At 31.8% G+C, this 26,615-nt stretch overlaps 1 protein-coding gene across 1 annotated transcript in view; it reads right to left on the bottom strand.

The window, feature by feature from the left end:
* Positions 1-26,615, bottom strand: part of LOC129217003 (uncharacterized) — a 52,724-nt gene that overhangs the window by 23,378 nt on the left and 2,731 nt on the right. The window contains exons 3-11 of the mRNA XM_054851231.1: positions 25,719-25,803; positions 20,452-20,556; positions 17,040-17,125; positions 14,016-14,130; positions 13,564-13,620; positions 7,810-7,893; positions 6,086-6,243; positions 4,493-4,574; positions 4,277-4,337 (exon numbers count right to left, since the gene is read on the bottom strand). Of these exons, the coding sequence (XP_054707206.1) occupies positions 4,278-4,337; positions 4,493-4,574; positions 6,086-6,243; positions 7,810-7,893; positions 13,564-13,620; positions 14,016-14,130; positions 17,040-17,125; positions 20,452-20,556; positions 25,719-25,803 (832 nt within the window). The 3' untranslated portion in view covers position 4,277. The remainder of the gene's footprint in view (positions 1-4,276; positions 4,338-4,492; positions 4,575-6,085; positions 6,244-7,809; positions 7,894-13,563; positions 13,621-14,015; positions 14,131-17,039; positions 17,126-20,451; positions 20,557-25,718; positions 25,804-26,615) is intronic.

Raw genomic sequence — 26,615 nt, 5'->3', positions numbered from 1 at the left:
TGAGGGATTTTATTTTTTGTTTCTGCTTAGTCAAAAATCTTTTTTGACGGGGGGCGGTCCTACCCCCTCCCGTGTGACACCCATCTGATGGGTACCACCTCAACTTAATCTCAGAGTTTATAAAAAATTGAAATACTTTAATTCTGAAAATTTTCCTCAATAATATCCCTCTTAATCGTAAATTTCATCTTAAAATTTTCAACAAAATATTGCACTATATTGCGGGGAGAGGTCGGGTACACGTACGTCTGGAGCAAATTTTAACCAAAATGCGGCGGTATACAGCTTTGTACAAATAGCTTTTACTTATAGCTGCATTTCTTGGCTCAATTTTTAATTTCAGTTTCATTGGCAGCTTTAGAATCAACCTTAATAAGAAGGTTTTAGGATTAACTACAATTATTGAGTGTTGCAACCAGGAAATCATGTACTGATTTTATTTTGAACTTTTTAGTGATAACCAAGCTTTCTCATATAAAGTTTTTAGATTTAAAAAAAAAAAAAAACATATATATTTTATCGGATCTTTTGAATCCTCGCTTTCGGGCCAAGCCAACTCTTATTTTTATTTACCAAGCATCCTCAGAAGTTTTCCGACTTGCTCAAGCGATTCATACATTCCTTTTGCTATTTTATAACTGCGATTGAGGTAAAAAATATGTTATTATTTTTATTTGAAAGTGATTACTTAGGAAATGGTAGGCAACAAAGCTGTTTGCAGACAGTTGCTATCACTTAAATATAGTAAAAAAATAAGCAAACTAGGAGACGGCGTAGGTAGCTGTTACAGAAAGATCGATAAGCAGTCAAGCCAGCTGGTTGCCACAATGACAAGCACTTTCTTATTAGTAGCATTTAATCAAATTAATAGGTAGCCAATTTTTACAAAATCCAAGGAGAGTCAGTGAAAATTAAAGAAATAAAAAAAAAAACACTGGAGTAGGCATGTTTTCGAACAACTCTGACTCTTTTATCCCAAAATCAGTCTGACTCTGACTCCACAGCCCTGCTCTCGATGCCTTCTTCACAAAAGTCTAGTTTCATATGTTTCATTTTAAACTTGATTTTTTAAACATATTTTAGCTCTTTGTACCTCTGATATTCCTTCTGGAAATAAAGCTTCCGTAGGTACATTTTTATCATTTTATTCACTTTAATTTATTATTTTTTACTTTTAAATTTTCATGGGGACGTAGGCTACAAATACAAAATCAATATTCGTTTCATTAGACGCAAGAATAATTGTTTACTTACTATAGAGATTTGGGAAAGGGAAATTAGGAATCCTGTAAAGTATATTTTGTCTATGCCCCCCCCCTCCCCTGTCTGGAATTTTCTAGCGGCACCACTGAATGCAAGTGGCAAAATTAAAAATTTGGAGACAACCAGTGCAAATGGTAGGTGAACCTCATCTTTGTCTTGGGGCAAGAGAAAGTACTAGTAGCCCTGGTAGATGCTGTTATACAGGATAATTTAGAAAAACTTTTCAATGAAAGCCTACCTAAGACATTATCTTTAAACGTGTTCAAATTCAAAACTTGAAAATGTCCACTTACATTCCTTGGCTCCTCACTGCCTCATTTGACATTTCAGCATGTAATCTCAGTTAATAAAATGTAAATAAGCTTCCAGATACAAAATAATCCCCGTAACTATTATGCAACACATCAAGCACAAATGTGACAAGCAGAGAGTCTTTGGTCCTGTTATCCCCAAAGAACTGGTTACATGACACAAACATGCCCAGTGCACTGAAAATTACTGTTACAACACTTAAAGCACACAAACAAGCTTTGAAAATTGTTTTAAAATCTAATACTTATGCCATAACAAAATTTTTTTCATACATTATGTTTTTTGCATCTTTCAATCAAGTAAAAATAAAACCAAAAAATCCAAACTTTCACTATTTTTATCTATTAAGTACTTACCTTACATGTAGTTTGTAAATTGTGCACATTCTTCTAAACATTTCTGTTTAAACTGCCACCTTGAAAGCATATGTCAAACAATTCAAACTTGGAGATAAGCCATTTAGGAGAGTGAATGTTGATGGCAAGGCACAGATTGAAATAATGAAATGCCACACACACCTCAAATAAGCCCCATACAAATGCAACTAGATTAGCCACTAGGTAAAAGTTTCCAACTTTTTTTTCTGTTTAATCCACTCTTTGTTGCTCTCAGTCGTCAAGGAGCATTCTCCATGAATTTTCAACTTGATGTTATCAGCTCTCTCACACCTTTTTAACCCCTGATACACAAAGGAAGGGGGCTATAAGTTTGATGTGTCTGTATCTGTGTGTCTTTCTGTGGCACTCTAGCGCCTAAACGGAAGGACTGATTTCGAAAAAAAAAATTCTCGAAAGGAGAGTTGATTGAGAGTGTTCTTAGCTAGGTTGGATCTTTGGATGACATTAATTAATGAAGTTATTAAAAACTTCTAAAAGGATTTTTGCAGTGAAAACAGTTAAAATTTTAAAAATTTAATACCAAAATAAAGAGATTTTTTCCCTTGTCTGATAGAATGTATTTGGAACTTTCATGTTTCATAGAATTTGAGTTATAACGTTTTTCTAAAGCAGATTTTAATAAGAGCTAAGCCTTTATTCACGTGATTGATAACCGAATTCATTGTTGGCCGACAAGGAAATTAAAGACAATGATTTAAAATCTTTATCTGTTGCCAGTTTCTGTTTAATAGCAAATAAAATACTTGACATTGGTTTTTAATGATATAAAGCTTTTAAAAAGATTTTCAATTTTCCCTCTTGATTCTACAGTTGCAACTTGATGAAGGTTTTTAAAATTTTTAATTTTAACCTTTTCATTTTGACATAAAACTTCTCAGCTATTCATTTTTTACTACCTTTTTTGTTCCTGTCGGGGAACGAGGGGAGAGGGGTTGAAACTTAACCTGTAATTGACGTTGTATGCAGACTTCGGAGAATGAGTTTGTATCATAATTCTGCAACATGATGCTCTTTTGCTTCCTTCTGCAAAGATGTTGAAAGTAATCTTGAACCTGCACGAAAAAATTCTAATTTGCATGTTTCAGAGTAAAACCAATTTGCTAGTCATCAATATATTGCTAGAAATTTTTCCAATTCTGGGGGAAGGGCGGGGGGGGAGAAAGTAATCAAATAACCATCAGTAACACACTGAAGAAAAGCCAATTGCCGTTATTTTTCAAAATTCAGTTGCAAAGCGAAATACATGCTATCAAATACACTTTCATGAAAATATGTATTTGTGCAGGATTGGGGTGGGGTTAAACCACCATCCTCAACTTCCGCCAACTTTCAGTCTGTTGTTATGATTGCGTCGTTTTGACGAGGTTCAACTGTAAATGTTACTTTTTATCTGATACCACTACAGCAGCAGAAAAATACCTCCTAGGCAGAGGAGGCCATAACTGTTATTAAATGTGTAGAAAACATTCTAACAGGATTGGGAATGTGTTTTAAAACCGAGCACTCTGGGATGGACTTGAACAATCATCCCCTGGCCTTTACTTTGACCCTGTTTGATACTCATTAGTTTCACCAACAGCTTTACTATAAGGCCAATCAGACAATAATGTAAAATAAAAAAAGCACTAGAGAGTTTAATTATCAAAATTTTACACAACAAAACTACAAGTTCTCTTAAATCAACCAATTTCCTAAACACAAACTTTAAGCCAACAGAATGCTTGGGTTTATCAATAGATCTATTTCAAACACATCGAAGAAAGTTCTACTGCTGTTATATAGGAGTTTAGTAAGACCTCATCTGGAGTATGCTGTCCAGTTTTGGTCGCCTTATCTGAGGAAAGATATTTCTGCATTGGAAAGGGTTCAAAGAAGGGTAATTAGACTGGTAAGGGGACTTTCATATTTAGATTATGATACTCGACTTAATAGGCTTAATATGTATAGCCTGGAGAAAAGGAGGATCAGAGGGGACATGATTCAGTTGTTTAAATTTATCAAAATGAATGATGTCAATGGTTTAAATTTTTGCACCGGAAAGCAGGAAGAGGGGTCATTGTTTTAAGCTATTCAAATATCAGGATAACCTGGAAATAAGGAAAAATTACTTCTTTAGTAGGGCTGTGGCACTTTAAACAGCTTACCGGAAGAGGTGGTAATGAGCAAGGGGGTGGATAGCTTTAAGAGGGCCATTGATCTTCATTGGGAACTTATAAACTGACTAGAACCAGCCGGCTGGGGCCAGAGCCTGTTGCTGTTCATCACATTTGTATTTGTATTAACCACTATAAATTTTAAGTTACCTCACACAACCACTCTTTCTTTCAGTACAATTTTCTTTGCTGAAATAATAAATTCTTCAATCTGAAATGAGACAATTAATTTTAAATGAAACCAAATACTGAACATATATTTTTCTCATTATTTCAATTACAAAATATGATAAATAATGCATAAAAGGTATTGAAGAAAAATAAATGACACACAAGTCAAAATAAGAAAAATTGCTAACTTCTTACCTCTGACAGTTGGTTGAAAATATTATTTGACTGAGATCCATCAGTGTAAAGCGAAAGTTTTTGATACATATCAGATATCCACCTAAAAGTAAGCAATAATTACTCATAAGCTCTACACTATAACTGTCTAGTGAAGTATACTTTTTGCGTATAAAATAATTATTTTTCATAGAAAATATCTACTCCAACAGTAGGTATGCAAAGGGGGACAACAGTGGATAAAATTACTGTTGTTAAGTTGGGTTACTCTCACAATACTGTTTTGTAGGAAATGGAGCATCAAAAACATTTCCCTTTTTAACAACCTCTCCACCTTTCGCAAAAATGTTGTTACACAAAACTTCTTCTCCATACACCACGAAAAAGTTTCAATTTGGAAAAGTGTTTCCCCCAAGCCCACCATTTCAGAATTTTCCAGGTGGGAGGGGGGGGGAGCAAAGGGTCAATGCAATTTGCAGGGGAAAACAACAAAATACATACAAAGATGTGCATTTGCATTGTTTCCAAAATTGGAGGGGAGATTAATGCTTAAAAGAGAGATGCCCCTCCGCCCCCCCCCCCCCCCCCCGCCTTCCATTTTGAGCTGGATAGGCTCATGGAGCAACAGGCAAATATGTTGGCAGCAAAATGGAAAGCATGTGAATCTCGAACTATAAAACTGTATTATATTTTTATTGAACCGTTAACAAACCTGACAGATTTTTACTTTAGTTCATTTAATTTTTAATTCTGTTTTTGTTGTGTAAAAAAGTTAAAATATATTATAGTTGATTTTTGTTATACTGCTCAAGTCATAATTTATGCCTCACTTCAATAACTACAGATATAATTTTAACAACAATTAAAAAAAAAAAAAAAAAATTTATTAATTACAGTATTACACAAATAGCATCCATTACTATGCCTATGAATCTCTATGCAATAAACATAAATCAAAAATGAAATTATGATCTTATTATTTGATAAGTTAGTAATGTTTATTCTTCAATCTCTTAATAACTCAAATGGCCTGTTCCTCAACTAAATCAGATCTTAATTTCTCTTTGCATAAAACTTTGAAAGCATGAAAATAACATGCTTGAGGAAAAAAAATTTGATATCTTTATCTTTATCTTTACTAATAATAAAGCGGAAAGTCTCTCTGTCTGGATGTCTGTGACGCGCATAGCGCCTAGATCGTTCGGCCGATTTTCATGAAATTTGGCTCAAAGGTAGTTTGTAGCATGGGGGTGTGCACCTTGAAGCAATTTTTCAAAAGTTCGATTTTATTCTTTTTCTACTTCAATTTTAAGACCATTTTCCGGAGCAAAATTATCATAAGGTGGACGAAAAAATTACGAAATTATCATGACATGGAATGGGAGAGCAAATGAACATAGCCAATTGGTAAGAAATTCGTTATCCATTATTTGTAAATATACAGGTGAACTGAATGACCTTTTAATTTTGCAACTACCGGCAAAGCCGTGCGGGTACCCCTAGTGAAAAATAAACTGCCTAAAACACCTTTTAAGCTTACAAAGAACTCATTATCTTGTCTGTAAAAATTTAGGCAAGAAAAAATAACTTCAAAATTATAAAACAAATACTTACTGTTTGAGACCAAGTATGCTTTGATGACCTTTCATAAAAACAGATAATATTTGCATAAAATGAATATTTGATTTAGAACTAGCATTTTTGCAGTTTTGTAAGACAGCCAATAAATACAACAATCTCTTCCTTCGAGCCACAGTTTCAAAGTGATGTGCCTGTAGATGAAAAAGAAAACACAATGTATGTACATACTTGACAATATGACATAAGAAACAATCACATTTTACCCAAGAAAATAGTTCAGAAAAGAAATACTAAAGATGGGACAGTATGAACTTGTTTTTAAAGAAAAAAATTTTAAATATGGTTCATGTATATATGGAGGGTGTCGAGTCTAATTTTTGCAACTTCCCTGTTTTGGAGATATCGCTCGTTTGGAAGAAGATTGCCAGAATACGAAATATTTATTTATTTATTTTTATTTTTTTTTGCTAAAAGGACTTTAAATGGCATTATCTTTGAAAAATAGTGACAGTTTTTTTGTTCTAATATTAACCACTGGAGAGAGAGCACAGCAAATTTACTTTTCTTACAGCAAATCTTCGGAAGAGTTAAACTTCAAATGCTTCTGCTATAAAATTTCATTTCTTCATATTGTGGCACTTTTCTTCCGAATGATCTGATACCAGTGATTGAAATACAGCATATAATGACATATTTGACATGCATAAGTCTCAGTAGTTAGTGATGCAACACTCATGAGACTTTTCAGCAGTCATTGGTTGGTTGGTCTCTTAAATAGATTATTTATTCTTAATTCCAGCATTAAATTCGGTGTCTATGTGTAAAATAATCTCAGTTGAGTTCTAATACTTAAAAGGCGCATGAAAAATTTTGGAATCCTATCAAATACATTGAAAGTTACAACATGGAAATATACCATTATAAGCTATAGTTTTCAGTCATGGATGTCTCAAAAACAGAAAAGTTGTGAAAGAATGAGACACCCACCATCGGATTCCACGTCCTCAATACATAGAAAAACCACGTTTTAATTTTTTTTCTGGAAGAACAAGTCAATGCCGTCCTTTCGAAGCAAGGTGACTATTTGATCACTAAACAAGAGTTAATCATTTTAAAAATACAGTTTAATTATTTTCCTGATTCGTATAACTTAATAATGGAATGTTAAGATTAATTTTTATTGCTTCCTACGAATCTAAATCTTTGACACGCTGATTTTTTCCCTCCTTTTCAAAAGCTATCTAGCGATGACAACAAAAGAACAGTATTAGCAACAGAAAGGAGCTGATTGAAAAAATGAAATTCAGGTAACAAGAAGTAGTACATTCACCTGACTAAATCAGATAAATATCATCAGATAAAAATCATACACAGGACATGTGTTACAGCGTAACAATTTCTGCTAAATCACAAAAGGTAAATTGAGCATCTTCAAAGCATGTCATATTGCCTCTTCAAACCAAGTCAGATGATGACATTTGTTTCTTTTCCTACAGCAGTTATAATTTTAATTTAATTTATAAGGACAAAACACTGAATTTAGAAGAACACTCAGTTCACAAATCTAAATTTCAAACTCCTTAGTGTATCATCTCAAAAGTCAGTTTTGTTCTAAATGAATTGCCAAGTCAAATCAAGTTTGTTCTTAAATGAAAGTATTCTTTAACCATTTTTTTTAAATCTCATGTCATATTTTTTTAATTTTGCTTCTAATTTGTATATTTTTTCAAAATTTAGCAATTATGTAACATAAATACCTTTAAAAGCTCTTTCAACAATAGATCTGCATTTTGAGCATTTTGTACCTCACTGATGTATTCAAATTCTGAACAGAGGAATTGCTGTTGAAGGAATAGAAAATTTAATTATAAGGTATCCAACATTTGAAAACAAAATTTAAAGCAAATACAGAACCTCTGGAAGAAAGCTCACAACAGTTGAAGCTTCAGTCTTTCATTTTGATAATTTTATCGTTATTTGAATTACTTCAAATGTTTGCGAATTTAAGTTATCCTACTAGGTGTTATCCTTTTATTTGAATTATTAATACATATTTTGAATATAGAAACATGACGCCACATTACTTAGGAAAGTTGATATAACTTATTCAATAGCTGCTCCTGTTCTGTTATATTTCGCTGTTTATCAAACTTATTTGCTATTTAACAGTTTATCTCTATTTGTAAAAATGCTTGAGGGGCTGTAACCGCTTTTGTCAGATGTCTGAATGAATTCATAAAACTTATAATGATAATTTCTGCACAGATAGCTTGAAAGCCTAAGCAATTTGAAACCTAAATTTTAAAATTTAGCCATTTTTTTAAATTTAATGTTTTGAACTTTTTTATCAAATTCTAGCCAATATTTATGAATAGCATACTTCAAAAAAACTCTAGAAAAATTTTTAAAAGGTTATCAGATAGAAAAAGAAAATTTCATGTCAGTGAAGTTTACTTTGAATGTCTGGCACATTTGATTAAATTTTAAGACACTAAAAAAAAACTTCTTTTCTGAAAAATAATTAATTAAAATTCCCGCATCCAAATCCAAACTTTATTATACTTTGACCTTATTTGTTCATTTTGTTACAACTTTAAGTACTATTTGTCAAAAAAAAAAAAAAAAAAAAAAACTGATGAGCTCGAAAACCTCATTGATGTGTAAAGATATTTTATTTTATTTATTTATTTTTTTATTGCTCTCTGATGAACTTGTGGCATATTTATAAATATGCTTATTACAGTTGTTTTATTTTAAATTAATTCAAAAAAAAAAAAAAAACATTTGCAGATGAAAATGACATGCAAAACTTTACAGACATAATAGAATAGAGAAACATAATAGAAATGTGCATAATGGTGAAAACTTGATCACTTATGATATATCTTCCAGTAAAAAAAAAGAGTAAATATGAGACAGCCTTATTTTTTAAACAAAAACTTCATATTTAAAGCTATATTATATACTTTTTTATCCCTTCTAGTTTGTACTAAGCGCACTACATGCACATTAACATATAGAAGCAGAACATTTTTTTTCTAAAAATATCTAAATTTCCCACAACCTCTTCAGAAAATGGGAATTTACTAAAACAATACAAATGCATTTTCATGGCTTTAACACACATGTAGTGATATCATAAACAACAGAAGAAAAAAAATTAACATGAAATTAATCGATATCGGGACTAAGTAAAAAGACAATTTTATTTTGGCAACAGTTAGAAAATAAAAAGCATTTGCCGTCTAAAATTTCACAGGCCTACAAAATTCGGGTCATGAAAAAGTGATTGTAAAGTAATGAGTGACTTCTATTCTATTGGGTGCACTGATTTCAAACATGACTTCCATTTTTCTCAATAACATAAGAGATTTTCACAAACTGGGCCGAAAAACCTACTTTTTCCTATTCTGTGAGAAAGAGTCTTTTCAAAATTTCTATAAGTTTATTACTTACAAACGAGAATTAGTACACTACTGCCGTGCTAAGCACAGATGCGGTACCTGCACATTTTATCAAAATTGGGTTATTGTCACCATGTGGTCATTAGTAATTTAATTTACCTAAATCTCAAGTTTTTTGGCGTTTTGTGTACGCAAAATATGAAAAAAAGCTTTAAGAAAAATGTGGTAACTGCAAATTTTCTTAGTTCGCTAAGGTAATTTGAATGTAAGAGACAAATACTAAGCCATTAAAGTGGTATCTGCGCAGTTACCACTTTTTTCTTAATAATTTGTAGATACGACTTTTATATCTTAGTAAAGCAGCATATTTAATAACGTAGCAGTTTATTGTAAGAGTACTGAAATTAATCGTTAAATAGTTGATATAGGTCAAAAATAAAAACTAATACTACTTTGGATAAATGTTCAAGCAATTGTTCAGCTTTTTCTATTCAAATTTTTATTTTAAAAGCAAATTCTTGAAAATGAAATGCATTCCATTCTACGGCCAGTAATATTTTTATTTAAATATTCTCTGCTGTCAAAATTATCTTCATACTCCGTAAAAATGAATCTAGAAAATAAAACATTATAAAAAAAATTCTTTGAATATAGAAAACAGAAAATTGTTATGGATTACAGTTTTGACTGTCCAGAATTTTGAAAATGGTATCTTTCAGAAGGTAGATTCTGTTAGATTTGTACTTGCAACTCCAGCGCTCGAATACGCTACCTTGCGGTGATTTACAAAACTTCCTAAAAAACTAAAACAATGCGTTTCACATGTGTCTGTTGGTAAATACAAGCAGTTTGTTAGGAGTATTTATTAACTCATTCTATGTGTCTTAGATTGCTTTCAGCAACAGAAATTGTTTCATTCCTTAATGGCATTCTCGAGCTTCTCAAAATAATGTTACTTTTCATTATTTCCCTCTAAAAAGTGAGACTATTGTCGTAAATGGTGAAAGCGTAAACACAACAAAATTCTGGATTAACAAACTTCGCATTTGCTCTGTTCAATGTTTTTTTTTTTTTTTTTTGAAAGAGGATAACGATATGCCAGGTAAGTTTTTTTTTTTTTTTTTTGTTTATTGTTTTGTGTGAATTTGTAAGAATATGGATTTTTTTTTAAAAATCTTAAGCACGAAAGAAGGATTTGATAACATTAGCAGAAGAATTTTAGAGCTAAAATCTCCGCCTAGTTTAAAAGTAATTAATTTAACTAACCTTTATTTTACTGCAGCATTTAGTTGGAATGGATAGTACTATGCAAAATATTTTGTTGAATACATTATCATAGAACGAAGTGAAAAATGCTTAACCGAGAAAGAACGTTTAGAATTAACAAAAACAAAAGCTGAGAATTTTTATTGCCAAATTGTTTAGGGTTATAGTTTTAGTATTGTGCGAGTAAAGCCCTTGGCGAGATATTGTGTGTCAGTTAAACCATTTTTATTTTTTATTATGAGTGGATTAAAATGGTAGAAATAATACAGAATTCGATAAGTTTAAAGAAATAATAGAAGATTAATTAAAAAGAAAACTACCACCATATATCCGTGAGAATTTTTATTGATGATTTGCATAGCGTGACGGAATTAAATCATTGAACCGACAAATTAAAAACTTGCGGAACGGAAAAAAATAAAATTTACCGATTCGACTATTTGAGAAATAACTCAGCTACAAATGTCAAACAATTAACGCTTGCCAAACAAGACAACGAAGTATCATCTTCCTCTTTTGATAATCAATTGTAATATCATACAATTAAATTATCTAGCATTAAATCTTCTCACAATAAAAATGTAGTCCCATCAAAAATTGATAAATATTGAATTCAACATCGTGGAAATGGTTGCTTAGAACTACGAACTACGTAATTTGCATTAATTTCTGATGTTTAGTAATGCTTCTTGAATTCTCATTTCTTTCTATGTGGACCAGAATATCCACAAGACTTTAAAAATTAGTTTAAAATAAAATAACAAAAAAGTCATGTGTACAAACAAAAATTACTAGGCTTATTAGCATTTTCTACGCAACGGCGTGCATTTGTTTTACCTTTTTCATCCGCCATTAGACGGTGGCTGCAGTGCCCCCTACAGTTTGTTGGAGTTGCGAATTAACAAAATAAAGCGAAACAGCTAAGTCCAAAGAAAGCAGATGTTTTCAGTATTATTTAATGATACATTGAGCACGTTTAATTAAGCTATTTTTGTCATATCTATGCAGATACCCCAAAAAATGCCTAGTAATTGTCACTTTCGGTGAAAATAGCTTAGTATATGAAAAGGTTTTGAAAAGAAAATTGTCGTAACTACATTTATTAATTTTAAATTAAGATTTTTACAAAAATACTCTCTTACGGTTTTCAGATAAGTTATTTACGAAACAACTACCGCAAGTTCAGCATTTAATTAAGTCATAAATCAAAGAAACGAGTTGTAAAACTTTAATCATCATTTTCTCATTTTGAGCTCTACTGCAGATACCACATCTGTGCTTAGCACGGCAGACTAGACCTCTGGTCGCAGTGCTTGGCTCTACTGAGTCCCCCTTTCCATCATTTCATACAAACGAGTTTATGCATCAAACATACAATTGGAAATCGGTTACTAAATATATCTATTAATTTCATAGAAATAAGAACATAGCAATAATTAATCATAACGATTCAATTATAAAGTAAGGCAATTTTTTCAACTGGCACTGTTTTTCGCAACGAAAGACTATATAATAATGTTTCTTGGCTTTCACCATGTAACCAAAATATCGCCATTAAAAGAATCTTTAAAACTTTTGTTAAAATGTATAATAATCTGCTAACTAAATTAAGAAAATCTATTAACAGCACAAAAACTTCCATTAATTTGTCTTTATGCACAATTTCAAACATTTGACAAGTATTACTACTTATTTCGGAAATATTTCGGATGAACATGTTTAGTATCATTTTATGGTCAGCGAAAATATCTCAGTATTTGGCGCCAATATCTCATTGCTGAAAATTAGTAATAGGCAGTTTTACAAAGTAGGGAGGGGGAGCATTATCCAAGGTATTTCAAAATGATTACTTCAAATTTGGTAACATTTTAAATCGTACCAAGAACCCACAATAATTGAAATTTCCCAAAATAACTAAGGCAAGTAGAGTGGGATTGCGGGCAGCTACATTTTTTAAAACCATTTGTATTTCAAAAGCCATATAGAAAAAGTTTTAGACTAAGTTAAAAAAAAAAAGAAAAAACTGAAAAATCTTTTAAACAAGTAAAATTTCATATCTTGAAAATTCTTTAAATTTTTATATGCTTAAAAGTCGTTCTTTATACTTATTGCTGTTTTACTTTTAGGTGTAAGGAAGAAGCTTGATTTTAACTCACATCAAAGCGAGGTGTTTTGAGTTTTTCAGTTGAAACAGAAAACGAAAGAAAGTAGGGATTAATTCTTACAATTATTACTGACCCAGGCAATGCCGGGTATTTTTGCTAGTACCTTATAAATTGTAAGTTATGGGTTGCATCTAAAGACCACAGACATCCTAAGTTCCTAAATAGTAAACAACTGAAAGTTTAGTTCCTTCACATAAGCTGATTGTATACAATGCTATGAAATTTATTTCTAAATAATGCTAAATTCAGTTTTATAACAAAGAAGACAGACTTTTTAGAGTCAAGCAAGGTGTGAAGCTTTTTGAAATATCAGAAAAAACATTCAGTATTTCAGGTAGATACAGTTCATGTTTAGTATTTCATGTAGAAACAGTTTCAGCTGCCTATTGGCAATACATCTTTCTTTTTTTTTAGCTGCAAGATTAAAACCTCAAAAATAAATAAATAAATAAACCGTTTAGATTTTATGAGGTGAAAAAATGGGGGCCACAACTATTGACATCAGGAATGAAAAAGAAAAATTGCTGAATTATTCAAACAAAATTGAATTTTTGCTGCAAATGTGAAGGGGAAAATATGGAAAATTACAGAAGGTACATAGTTTAAAATACAAAAATGAAATGAAAAATCCAACGATATTATTTTTAAAGACAATAATGTACTGTGCCGTACTTACTTCATTCAATGCTTGCAATATTAAAAAATATTCTATCATGTGTCTTGCATTTTTAAACTGAAAAATAAAAATAAGTAATAAGTAAATAAAACAAATTCAATAAATAGAATAGTTTGAATACTTATCAAAAGAAAAATGGATAAATATAATAAACAAATAAATATAACAGACTAAACAGTTGATAGAAAGTAAGTATATTTTCATTCAAATGATTCTTAATTAAGTGGTATAATATAAATTATAGTATAATTTAAAGAGCATACCTCAGTAGTATAAGTTAAAATAGTATATTATAAAACCAATTTTAATTTCATCAATGTACAACTCCTTTCATTTAAATTTAAAAAAAATATGCTTTGTTTTTTTAAGTTGATAAAAAATACTCATAGGACATAAGTGCAGTTGAAATTCAGCATTTGTAAAACTATTTTGTAAAATGAAAAGTAACTTACTTGTTCAGATGATTCTGCTGTGGAATCTAATGCTCTTTTCGACACTGAGTACTTTAAAATTAAGTTCTTCAAAGCTTCTTTCTTACTGTGAGCACAATCAAGCTGTGATTTCAACCTGTAGGTAGATCCATAGCCTTGAACATTATGAAATTATACCAAAACAGCTTAACAAACAGACACTTTTTATAGAAAATTGTCATAAACAAATTTAAATAATACAATACTTTACTAATGCTATACTGGCAGAAGTAAAGCTTCATCTCCTTACATGCACATCTTTAAATATAGATAACTTATATACAGATATTTCATGGATTGTAAGTCCTTATTTAAAATAACTTCAGAAAAGAATTCAATTTAAGTTTTTTGATGTTTTTACAGGGTGACAAGAAATACCTTGGACACACATTATACATTACAATTTTAATGCTAATGAAAATATTAGTACCAAACTTTGAAATTAATATGAATACATTATTTTGTCTAATATATATTTACAAATTTTCAAAGTGGCTACCTTTCCGCTTAACGCAGAGCTTTAAACATGCCACAAAAGTTTCGGCTATGGGCCACTTACCGATATTTTATTCAATTCCTTGCATAAAGATTTCATTGTGGATACAAAGTTTTATGAAGTTTAGCACACACATTTGTCTAAAAGACCTTCTTGCATTGTTCAATGACATCAATGGCCCAAATCTGTAATGGTTTGGGGTGGGATATTTGCTAGAGGGAGAACACCACTTGTTTTTGTTGACCAAGGGAAAAAGATTAATCAAGAAACATATCGCAAACTCATTTTGGAAGATGTTATCTTATCTTGGTCGCAAAAGTTCTTTGGAAACAAAAAATGGACATTCCAACAGGATTCTCCACCTGCACACAGAGCTAAAAGCACTCAAGATTAGTGCAAGACATACTTTCCTGACTTCATTGGAGCTTGAGAATTAGAATCGTATTCTTCAGAGTTGAACCAAATGACTTATTCTATTTGCCCCAACTTGGAGACAAGGGTGTGTGCAAAACATCATAAAACTTAGGCATCCAGAAAGAAATCCTTATGCAAGGAATGGGATAAAATATCAGTAAGTGAAATACGGCTCATTGCCAAAAATTTAGTGACCCATTTAAAACTCTGTATTAAGGCTAAAGATAGCCACTTTGAAAATTTGTAAGTATTTTAGATGAAACTAAAGGACCCGACAGACGTTGTTCTGTTTAAACTTGGTTAATTGAAAAGTTGAAAAATTTCAATAAACTATCAAGAGTTTGAACCGTCTTGTTGAAAAAAATAAGTAAAAAGAAAATGTTTTAAGCTGCTTGGTGTCAGAATGCGTATAGTATTTATTACAACTTGATTTATCTAATGCCCACCGATCAGTTGTTTTATTAACTATTTTTTCTCCCGTATTTGATGATTTGTTCCTTCAGCCACACTCAAAGGATAAAAAGCGTCCTCAGATATTAAGTATAAAAAACTAACTACCCATTTAGAACAAACGGGAAGTCCCGCTGCAACGTGAGCCACCATGAAAAAGAACAAAACAATCAAAAGGATATCGTTTAAAAAAGGGGTTAAGGAAAAAACAGTTCTCTGAAAAAACGAAACCCCCCTCTCAATGTAAAATAAATACATTCTTCAACTAAAATGACTAAACACTCTTTAAAAACCAAAAACGATTCTTTGCAATTTAAATATTTCACCAAATGAACAAAAAATACAATAAATTACATTAACAGTAGTAAACAAATAGTAATGCAACTGTAATGCTATGGCAAATGTCGCCAACTCACCACATTCCTGTAATCCATCCGATCAGTGAGCGAAGCGAACTCCGACCGATTAGCTCCGACCTTTTGAACGAAAACTTCCATATATTGCCTAATTTGTTCTCTCCACCAAAAATGAAAATCTTCCACTGAACTGATCTTGCTTGTACAGAACTACCCTGTTGTAATTTATCTGGACGAAAATAAAATTTGTTTCGTCTCTAAATTCCACCATCTTTTTCTTTAATAATGTATTGATTAGTTTGATAATCCTTAAAGTATTCTTGCCATTGGTGCTGAAACTCAGATGGATTAGAACCGAGAAATAAATAATGTTGGATGTGGTACTTTCTGATCATTTAATTAGGAAAACCTAAAGCACCGATCCGTTTGCATGGTTTAACTAAGATGAAAAGTACGCATTTTGCGTGAACCTAGTGAAATAAACCCGCTCTCTACCAGTACTTTACTTTAAAATATAACACTGGACCTAAAATTGTTGCTTTCAAGCAATGAAGGCTTCACTCTCTCTCTCTCTACGTTTTATCTGTTTTCAATTGACATATCACAGTAGGAAATTTCATTACAAAAAGCAGAGCTGGCTTTTTATTGCCCTTTGGCAACGGGTTAAATATTTATTTCAGTTCACGCTCAACAATAGGATAAAATAAATATTAATCATCTGGGAGATATAACCATCCAATGTTAATTAATTAATTAACAAAAACGTTTCCGATTGGATCCATCGCGCTTTGAAACCATGCTTGCCACAATTTAATTACACACAAAAAAATTGATCAAAATCGGTCCAGCCGTTTAAAAGCCTTATGGTGACAAACGTAAGCACAGAAGATTTTTATATATTAAGATAGTGCATTCATATTAATTTTGATGTTTGGTCGTAATATTTTCGTTAGTATTAAAATTATAATGTATTATGTGTGTCCAAGTCTCCAAGTTATTTCTCGTCACCGTGTAACAGTTTATGAAAAAGCATGGAAGTTAATAATGATATTTTCTTCAATGAATTGTATGAAAATTTTACAAAATCCAAGGCTTTACTGAATAAGTTCAGAAAGTATAGACCAAGCAAAACACCTGATTAGTTTTACCTCCTTCAAAAGTTATTTATTGCAAGCCTTAAGCATGTGCCTAAAATGTTATTGCTACTTATACACACACACACAGTGTCAAAATAATAATATACAAGCTATACAAACAGTTCAAACAATAAATAAATAAATAAAAACATACTCTAGTAGTTGTTTTTCCTTTTCAAGTTTGAACTCCAGTTCCTTCTCATATAATTCATTCAGATGTTTTTGTGCAACTTCTAATTCCTAAAACATCATCACATTATAGTTTTAAAAAAGTCACATAACAATTTAATGTTTTTTATGTGCAATTTGATCATGCCCAAACAAATCAGAGCGGTTCCAAAGCAAATTTCAAGTTACTAATAAAACTGCTCAAAAATGTTTTTCTAACGAGTTTAACCGACCACAAATATAGTATGAAAAGAGAATAACAAAAACACTCTATTGCATGCGAAAAAAGATGATAATTAGCAATATCTTACTCTTGAAATATATCATTTATCTCAGCTTGTTTATTTGCACATTTAAGTCCTTATTGAAACTCAATTTTGGCAACTTTCAGCTTATTTTCAAAACAATAAATAAATAAGATTGATAATAGTAGTAAGTTAAATTGATTAGTAAAAAATTAAAGTTTTTACAATCAAGTATTGTAGTCAGGTGATTAGGTTGGGTTTCAAAAAGTTATACTTTTGCATAAATTGCTTTTCATGTCTTCAAATTTTTCATTTAAAACAAAAACTATACAAAAACTGTAATGAATCATAATAATTCTTTAAAATACCATAATACATGAAACAGTAGCCAAAAAGGTTTTTTTCCAGTGAGAAATGTGCACAATTGTAAAATTTAAAAGAAAAAAAAGATAGTTAAAAAATTGTAACATTAAGAAAAGAGCAAATATCTTATTTATTTGAAAGCATAAAAAATGAAAAACATATTCAAAATGAATTCATTTGAATGTCTGTAGTTAAATAAATTTTTTAAGTTAAATTTCATTGAAATAGAAATCATGCATACTTACTGTATCTAAGCATGCAAAAGTGAGTTTCTTTGTGTTTGTTTATTACGTTTTCACATCGTAACTACTCAGCCAATCATCATGAAATTTTGTAAACATGGTGTCGGGTGCAGAATAGAACATAAGATATGTATTTATTCAAAAAAAATGCTGAGATTGTTCTTTGAATTTTAAAGAAAATCATTAATTTACGAGAACTTCAACAACAAAAAGTCAGGTTTGTTCGGTTGTTGCAACATATTAAAGCCTTTAAAAAGCTGCACAAGGAGAACTTTACCCAAAATTTGAGGTACAATTAGAACACCTTCAAATTCTTCATTTTAAGTTGCTTTCATATTCTAAAACAAAGCTTATTTTGACTTTCAAAACCTAATATTGCGACATGATTTCACTAAGACAAGTTGTCATGTTGTCGTGGAAAGGATACATTTTGCCAAAAAAAAAAGCATGAATATTCTTTTAGAACTAAATCCTTGAGCCTTTCATCTATATATTTGCATACATACACTTATATCATGGTTGCCACACTTCCGTCCAAGGGACGGAATTCCGTCTTTTCAAAAATTTCGGCCGTCGGATTTTTTTTTTTTTTTTTTCAATGATTTTTATAGATGAAACAAATCTTTTCTTTTGAATCTCTCACTCTCAAAAAAAGGTCTTATTCTTCTGAGGACAAAAAACTGGCCCATCTGCTAAAGTTAAAAAGAGATAAGCTGTTTTTTTTCCCCCAAAAAAATAACTAAATAAGTCACTCAATCTGTTGATTTCAACCATTCTTATCTTAATCTGGACATCTTTAAGTTTTTATCACAATGCATCTTATTGCGAAGAATCTCATACCTGAATTTTTTTAATTACTATTTTTTTGTATGAAATATGAACTATTTATGTAACATGAACTATAAAATCCGAAGCTTTTTTTCTGCAGTAGCAAATAGTAAGTTTTTTTATTGTATTTTATTATTAAGTTCTTTTTCTGCTTCTACCTCCTAAAAATCTTGGACAATGATATGTTATTTTTTTATTTAGGTTTTGATTTTTACTTAATCTTACAATTTTGTTTTACTATATAGTTACAGCATAAAAAATTAGCATTATATATGTCTAAAACATCAAACAAACTAAGCGCAAACATTTTGGTGTCGCGAAATGGAGCCACGCGCTTTTCAGTCCTGGCCAATTTTTAGAGTGGCACCCATGACTTATATGTATGCAAAACTGACAAACAAAATAAAGAATTTCAAATTCAAAGACCTAGGCCTAGAAAAGAATGTACCGAAAATTCTTTGGTTGACTTGCAACAGTTTTTTTTTTCATCTCACACTTCTTCTCAAAATTAATTATTGTTTTAAAACTACTATGTTAATCAATAAATTAAAGTTACAAAGCATATATAATTTGAACTGCCTAATTTGTTTTTCTTGTGGTTGAAGGGCTTCATGAACTTCACATTAATTCATCATAAATCAACTTTAGCAGTCTTACTTCATAAAAGCAGAGGACAATGTCAGCACTGTGATATCCCTCCATCGCAATAGTCAACAAATTGACGCAAACAAAATGAACAAAATGAAGTGTGAGTTGGTTTAACTTCAATAAAGTTATTTAAAAATACAGTAAAACCTCAATAAGTAGTCAATCGGATAATTCATCACTTCATTTAAGTCGTCATTTTCCTTTGGTCCCGACAAGGTCTCCTTCAGAGTGATGTAAAATAACTCTCCTTTACTTGTAACTAAGTTTAATTTTCGTTAACCCTGGTTAACTATTCATCAAAAAATTGTTTTCTAAAATTCTCTTTTCTTGCTGAATATTAAAAATTAGGGTCAGACTTGGGTGAAATGCTCTGCGAAAGTCATTTTGCTTGAAATCCTGTTCCTCGCTTCTGGTCATTCGAAGCATACTTCTTTGAACTCTGCCTAGAGTGGCCGTTTTTAATTCCTGCCGATTTCATAGAAAGTAAGCCAATCTATAAAGGCTATTTATTTATCTTAAAGCCTTGTGATTAAATTAAGCTTAAAATATCAGGAAAACTAAAACTTAGCCATTTATCTTTTAAAGAAATGCTTTATCTTCTGAATTTTGAAAAGAGAAACAGTCAAGTTTAAGTGAGGATAGCGATGTCGAGAAGATGAATCAAATTCCACACAGCAAGACAGACAAATTGTACCACAACAACATTAAAATAATCTGTTAATAATATTATGTAAGTGAGAGAAAACAAAACTTGGTAACTATACTAAGAGTTTTTTTTTTCTTATTCCTTTTTAAGTTCCTATTAACTTCTACATATTATTGATTTCATAAGCTATTATTTTTCTCACTGAATTCTACAGTTATTCATGAAAGTATTTCAGTAGTTTTTAAGACTTTTTTCTTCCTTCTTTAATTTCCCACTCCACAGAAGTAGTCACTCCGCATAAGTAGTAAAAAAGTTTTACTCCCTTGAGTGCCGACTTAACAAAATTTTACTGTATGTGGAAAGCTTTTATTCGAAAACATCTTTAAGTAACAAGTAACCAAATTATATGTATAAAAAATAACTTACTTCTAAATCCTTTTCAATTTTCTTTTTTGTGGAAAATAAAATTTTCTTTTTGAATTGCATGATTCTTTTGTCATCATTAATTCTAGAAAATATACTGGGAAGCTCCTGAAAAATTTAATAATATAGCATGTTTTTTACTAGACATAAAATTTAAAAGAAACAAAATGCAAAATTTGGGGAATAATTTATAAAATATGGCAAGAAATTGTAAAAAAAAAAAAAAAAAATTAAACTAATGTTTACACTAACACTGTTTCGTAAAACATTTTCTTACAAATAAGTAAACATTGTAATTAAACAAACAAAAATGAGTAGAATCATAAGCATTGCTGTTAAAAGACATCAAAGTTTCAAAAGTTAATTACAGCTTATGTACATACAGTATATCTCAAGCAGGCCTGGCTTTGAGGTAGGCAACCTAGGCGGCTGCCTAGAGCGGCAGATTTTAGGGTCCACAAATTTCGAAATTGAAATTTTTTTAAGACTATGAATATCTGTTTCAGCGCCATAAGATTCACTGCTTCAATGCTAAAAAATTATTAATAATAATAATAATTTAAGAGTGTGTACCAGCAGGCCTGGATTTATGTACAAGCTAAGCAAACTATAGCTTAGGGCCCCCTTTTTGTTACGGGGGTCCCCAACTCCTAGAAATTAGCATGATTCGTTCCATAAAAAAAAATACTTAAACAAATAAATTTCATTTTCTAGTGCTTGAAAACCTTGAAAATTTGGGAAAGTGTGGCTACAAACCACAAATAGGAAGGGGTAGGGAGAAGTAATGACAATATATGTCTAATTCAGCTCCTTGCTACATCCTACGCCAAAAATGTAAAAACCATGGTTCTCACGTTTCTAAAACATATTTAAAAAAATTTTGACTCACTTATTTCATATATTGCTCTTTATATAATTCTGAAAGCAGTATTTCAGAAATTCTTTTGTTATTGCTTGCTTTTAGCGTACTTCTTCTGCATATTTTCAACATGTTTAGCATGGGGGAAAAACACTACTTCTATTCCTTTTTGTTTTCTGCCCCCCTTGCAACTGAAGCAAAGTTTGTTGTCATGAGAAATCTATAGTTTCTTTTTTCTTTTAAATTTAAAATAGCTATTTCTTACAAAGTTAGAACAGGACTGTAAAAATTTACAATCAAGTACTAAAATATCAGAAACTGGAAAGTACAAATGAAGTGCGTTAAATAATTTTAATTATTCTAGAGTAATTGAAAATAATTAGATAAGTCTTTGAAAATCCTAAACAAATGGGCTCCACTTTTATTTCTTATCAAGTGTATAAATTATTAACTGTTCAAATGTGTAGCATGTTACTCTCTTGTTACTAATTTTCTGAAAGTGCACACCATTTCTTTTAAATCATTTTTTACTATTGCTAATTTTATACTTAATACATTGTTGTTTTTGCCAGTGAGTTTGAGGGATGATTAAAAGTTAATTGTACCAAAAGCCAATGTAAACAAGTAACAATGCATTGTATTTTCCCTTCCCGCACTCTTTCTTTCTGTCGACTGCTATCATTGACTTGTTGAATCAAAAACAATTGTTTACTGTGCATTATCTTGATTTTTGAAAGAGTAAATAACTTTAAAAAAATTTCGTTCGCCTACTTCTAACTTGATGGTTTTTTATTCCAACTGCATCTTATACAGCTTCAAAATGTAGAATTTTATATCAATTTTTCAAAATTTTCTTCGAAGGAGAACCTCGGGCCCCTGACAATTGAGACTATTCTATACTCCACTTAAAGGGAGTAATGGGTGCCTCTTAAAATCAATCCAAATGCAGGATATCAGGGAAAACACATTACAACACGATCAACAAAGTAAAAAAATTGCTGCATGTATCAAATGAAAGAGACAAACGTTGAAAAGGAGGGAAAAATTGCCTCTTACACCACCGAGAGAAACGTAGTTTATACTACTAAAGGGGCCATATACTTGAAATAGCTTAGGGACCTGTTAAGCGTAAATCCGGCCCTGTGTACCAGTGCTTGGATATGCAAAACATAGTTCGGAATTAAACTAGAAATTCAATTTACTTTGAGAGGCGACAAATTGCGCGATTTAAAAATGAAAATATTAATATCTGTTTCAGAGCCATAAGATGCACTACTTCAATGTTAATAAAAATATAATTTAAAGTGTGTACCAGTGTTTGGATATGCAAAACCCAGTTTGGAATTGAACTAGAAACTCCCTTTAATTAGAAAGTCTTTATTATTATTTTTATTTTATTAAAATATCATTATTGTATGTTATTATTATTATTTTAAATGCATCCATTTATGAGATATTTACTGTCTTTTAAATGTGTATCAACGAAAATTTTAAAATGAAAAACAAAACAATTTCATTTTGTGAAATTTATTGAAAGGCTATAGGTGTATATTTTACTTTTACATATAAAGTTGTGATTAATGAACGTAATACAATTGATTAAGATCAATTTGAGTAAATTAGCCAAAACTATATGTTGAAAAAAAAATTGGAAACACTAAGTGACTGGATCTATGTAAAGTTGGCTAAGGAAGAACCATTATCGCTTAATCCTCAGTAATTATCCCAACATCATCTGCACTATGCCAATAAAAAGTGTCAGTACTATTTTTCTTACAAATTCAACAGTATTTTTGAATTTGTATCATCAGTTTCCCCCATTAGACCTACAGTAATTTCCGGAAGAAACGCCGCGGCGCATACGTGTTTAAAAGTAAAATTTTATTCAGCTGCGGCGCTTGTAGCGATGCGGCCTTTACGAGCGAAAACAAATTTTTCGAGCCGCGAGTCCGAACAAGCAAGCACGGGAGGGGAAAAAAAAAAGATTTCCTCCGTGCGAAGGGAAAAGGTTTCCTCCACTCTCCACTTTTAATGTTCTCCTCCAACTCATTCCGTGAAATAGACCTGTCCACACCCCACCTGTTCAACGAAATGGATTCATCCACACCTGTTTCGGCGGTGGCGTGCTAGGAGAAAGCGCGCGACGTCATTTGCATTCGTTCTTTCTCGTTACTTGTTGCGCTAAATCTTCGATCTTTCTTTGCTCTCGTTCGTTCGATTTTTTTCTTAACGATGGCTCCTAAGCGAAATCGCAGCTACACTGCCGGCTTCAAATTGACAGTGATAAATAGAGCTGCAGAAATTGGTAATCGGGCGGCTGGAAGAGAATTCGAAGTCGACGAAAGATGTGTTCGTCGCTGGCGTTCCGAAAAGGACAATTTGGAAAACATGCGTAAGACGAAGCGTGCTAGACGAAGTGGCACGGTGAAATGGCCCCAGCTTGAGACCCAACTTGCGGCGTGGATAAAGGAACAGCGGGAAAAAGGCGTGCCAGTGTCCACCATTAAAATTCGGCTGCAAGCCAAGAAAATGGCTCAGTTGATGAGCTTTGACGACTTCAAAGGCGGGCCATGCTGGTGTTATCGCTTCATGGCCCGTCACAAAATCTCGGTTCGTTGCAAAACGACTATAAGCCAACAGTTGCCTAAGGACTGGGAAGAAAAAAAAACTGCCTTCCTGGACTTTGTTAAGGAAGCAATCGCGGCTGGGAAGTTCAACCATTCCCAAATCATCAACATGGATGAAACACCGCTCACCTTTGACTGCCCGGCAAACCGAACCGTGGACCAGACCGGCGTGAAAAGTGTATCCATCACCACGACCGGCCATGAGAAAACATCGTTCACCTGCGTGTTGGCTTGCGCCGCGGACGGAACGAAGCTAAATCCTCTGCTGATCTTCAAAAGAAAAACGCTTCCGAAAGGGAATTTCCCGAGTGACGTAATCATCTCCGCGAACGAGAAAGGATGGATGAACGAGGCGGTGATGATGGAGTGGCTAGAGACTGTTTGGCGGCGCCGGAAAGGAGCCTTTTTCCAGCCCAAAGGACTTCTTGTGATGGACAGTATGCGTTCCCACCTGCTAGATAGTGTGAAACTAAAGTGCAAAGCTCTATCGGCCACATTGGCCGTAATTCCTGGCGGCATGACAAAAGTTTTACAGCCGTTGGACTTATCCGTAAACAAGGCGTTCAAGGCGGAAATGCGACGACAGTGGGAGGAATGGATGACTGAGGGTCTGCATTCCTTCACAAAAGGAGGGAAAATGCGCCGAGCCACGTACGAAGAAGTCGCTAAATGGGTGTCAACTGCGTGGAACTGTGTAACAAAAAAAACAATAGTGTCAGGATTCAAACAATCCGGCATTTGTTCCTATGAAAACGACTTCGTTGAGAACGACGAGGTTGATGATCTTGATGAGCCAGAACCTCGCATCACTTGCGTTGATGAGGACATGTTACAATTGTTTACTTCAGACACTGAAGAATCTGATTTTGATGGATTTTAAGTTGGAATTTTTGCCGTAATATATTTTGTTCACGTATCAAAATTTGTTAAAATGTTATTTTCATCAAAATGTATATATTTGCTGGTATTGTGTTTTCTGTTTTTCTAAATATAATTTAATTCTTTCAATCCCTGCATTTTATTTACTTGATCATTTATGCTGTTTTTTTGCTTGTATAAAGGTAAGTCCATTGAAAATTCAATTTTTAGTATGCGGCGTTTACGATGATGCGGCGCTTCTGAGCATTTCTTTTCTTTTCGAAGCGATTTTTGCGGGGTGCGGCGCTTCCGGCGATGCGGCGTTTCTTCCGGAAATTACTGTACTTAAATCTTAATTATTTTCTTTCATGTATGTTTCACAAATTCATAATCACCAGCTTTAGCAGTTTTTGTAGCTGAACTATCAACGCCTACTAAGTCATCATAGTTGCCTTGTATTTCACTAATACAAATATTTAATCAAAGTTGCTTTTTATTTTGAAATCCTTATTATTATAGGGGGACCCACTTACCCCTTATAGCAAAAATGTACGAGGAAAGTGAGACCCCTCCTCTTAAATATTTATTAATAATATTTTATGCAAAAATTTTTGTTGCTTAAGAACTTTAAGTTAAACTATACATAAAAATTAACTATCAAAAATAATAATAATAATAATAAAAACTAATCTGGAAAAACTTCTTTGAAAAATGTTGCTTTAACTCGCAAAAAAAAAAAAAAAAAAAAAAAATTGTTTTAATTTTTTTTTTTTTTCTGACTAAGTACTATGACCTAGAAAAATATTCCATGAAACCCAAATATGTGCAAAACCAATCACTGTATCAAACTTCATTGTGACCTTGATTTGTATGAAACCATCTTAAAGTTGAATAACTTTTTTCAAAACTTATGCTTGCTATAGTACCTTACAAAATACTTGGTTGTGCTTGTCATACTTCTCAGCAGCCAGATAACTTGCATTCAATATCAAAGGAATTGGAACATTTTTCCTAAAAGAAAACTTTAAGACATTTAGATGATGTTTAAATAAAAAATAGAAATTTGGTGTACAAAACAAAATATATGCAGAACTCAAAATCATTGATGGACCACTGGTCCGTGATTAGTAAAAACTGCTTCTGAGCAGTCAAAATAAAGCTTAATAGACTGCTCGACTGATGATGATTTGCTGTCAATCAAACAGTTTTATAAGATTTGTATGCTACAATTTTGTGCATTTAAATTTTGATAATTTTATTTTAGATGCAAGATTAGTTCAATGTCATAGATACTAAATGAAAGTTTTAGTTATAAAGTTGATAAATTTTTCAGTGAAAATAAAACATTAAAATTAAAAAAAAATGAATTACATCATAGCAAAAATGCTTTTAAACAGAGATAAAAACATATTTCATAATAACTTTTCAGTGAACCAGTTATACTCTTAGTTAATCAGTGCGCCTTCACATACCAGGGATTAAGCTGGGTACAAAAGATCTTCAGCAAAAAAGCTAAAATTGAAATTAAAAAAAGCTTTATCAAAATGCTAAAATGCAGATTGTTAGTGAACACATATCTTTCTCATACAATGTGTTTCACCTAAAGTTGAAATTGAAATTCAAAGTTATGCCACGTGCCAACTTTAAAGAAATAAATGCACTGAAAAAAAAATAGAACTGCACTTATTATTGAAATAACTCAAGTTTTATTTTTAAAAGTGAATTAGTCCACTCAACCCCAATACATGCAGTACTGAGAGAATAAAATGCTCAGCAGAGACTAAGTGTTGTTGAACTAAATTTGAACAACTTAGCTAAGATTT

This window comes from Uloborus diversus, chromosome 2 (genome assembly GCF_026930045.1).
Source record: "Uloborus diversus isolate 005 chromosome 2, Udiv.v.3.1, whole genome shotgun sequence".
Lineage (NCBI taxonomy): Eukaryota > Metazoa > Arthropoda > Arachnida > Araneae > Uloboridae > Uloborus > Uloborus diversus.
This window is presented reverse-complemented; position numbering and strand designations above follow the sequence as displayed.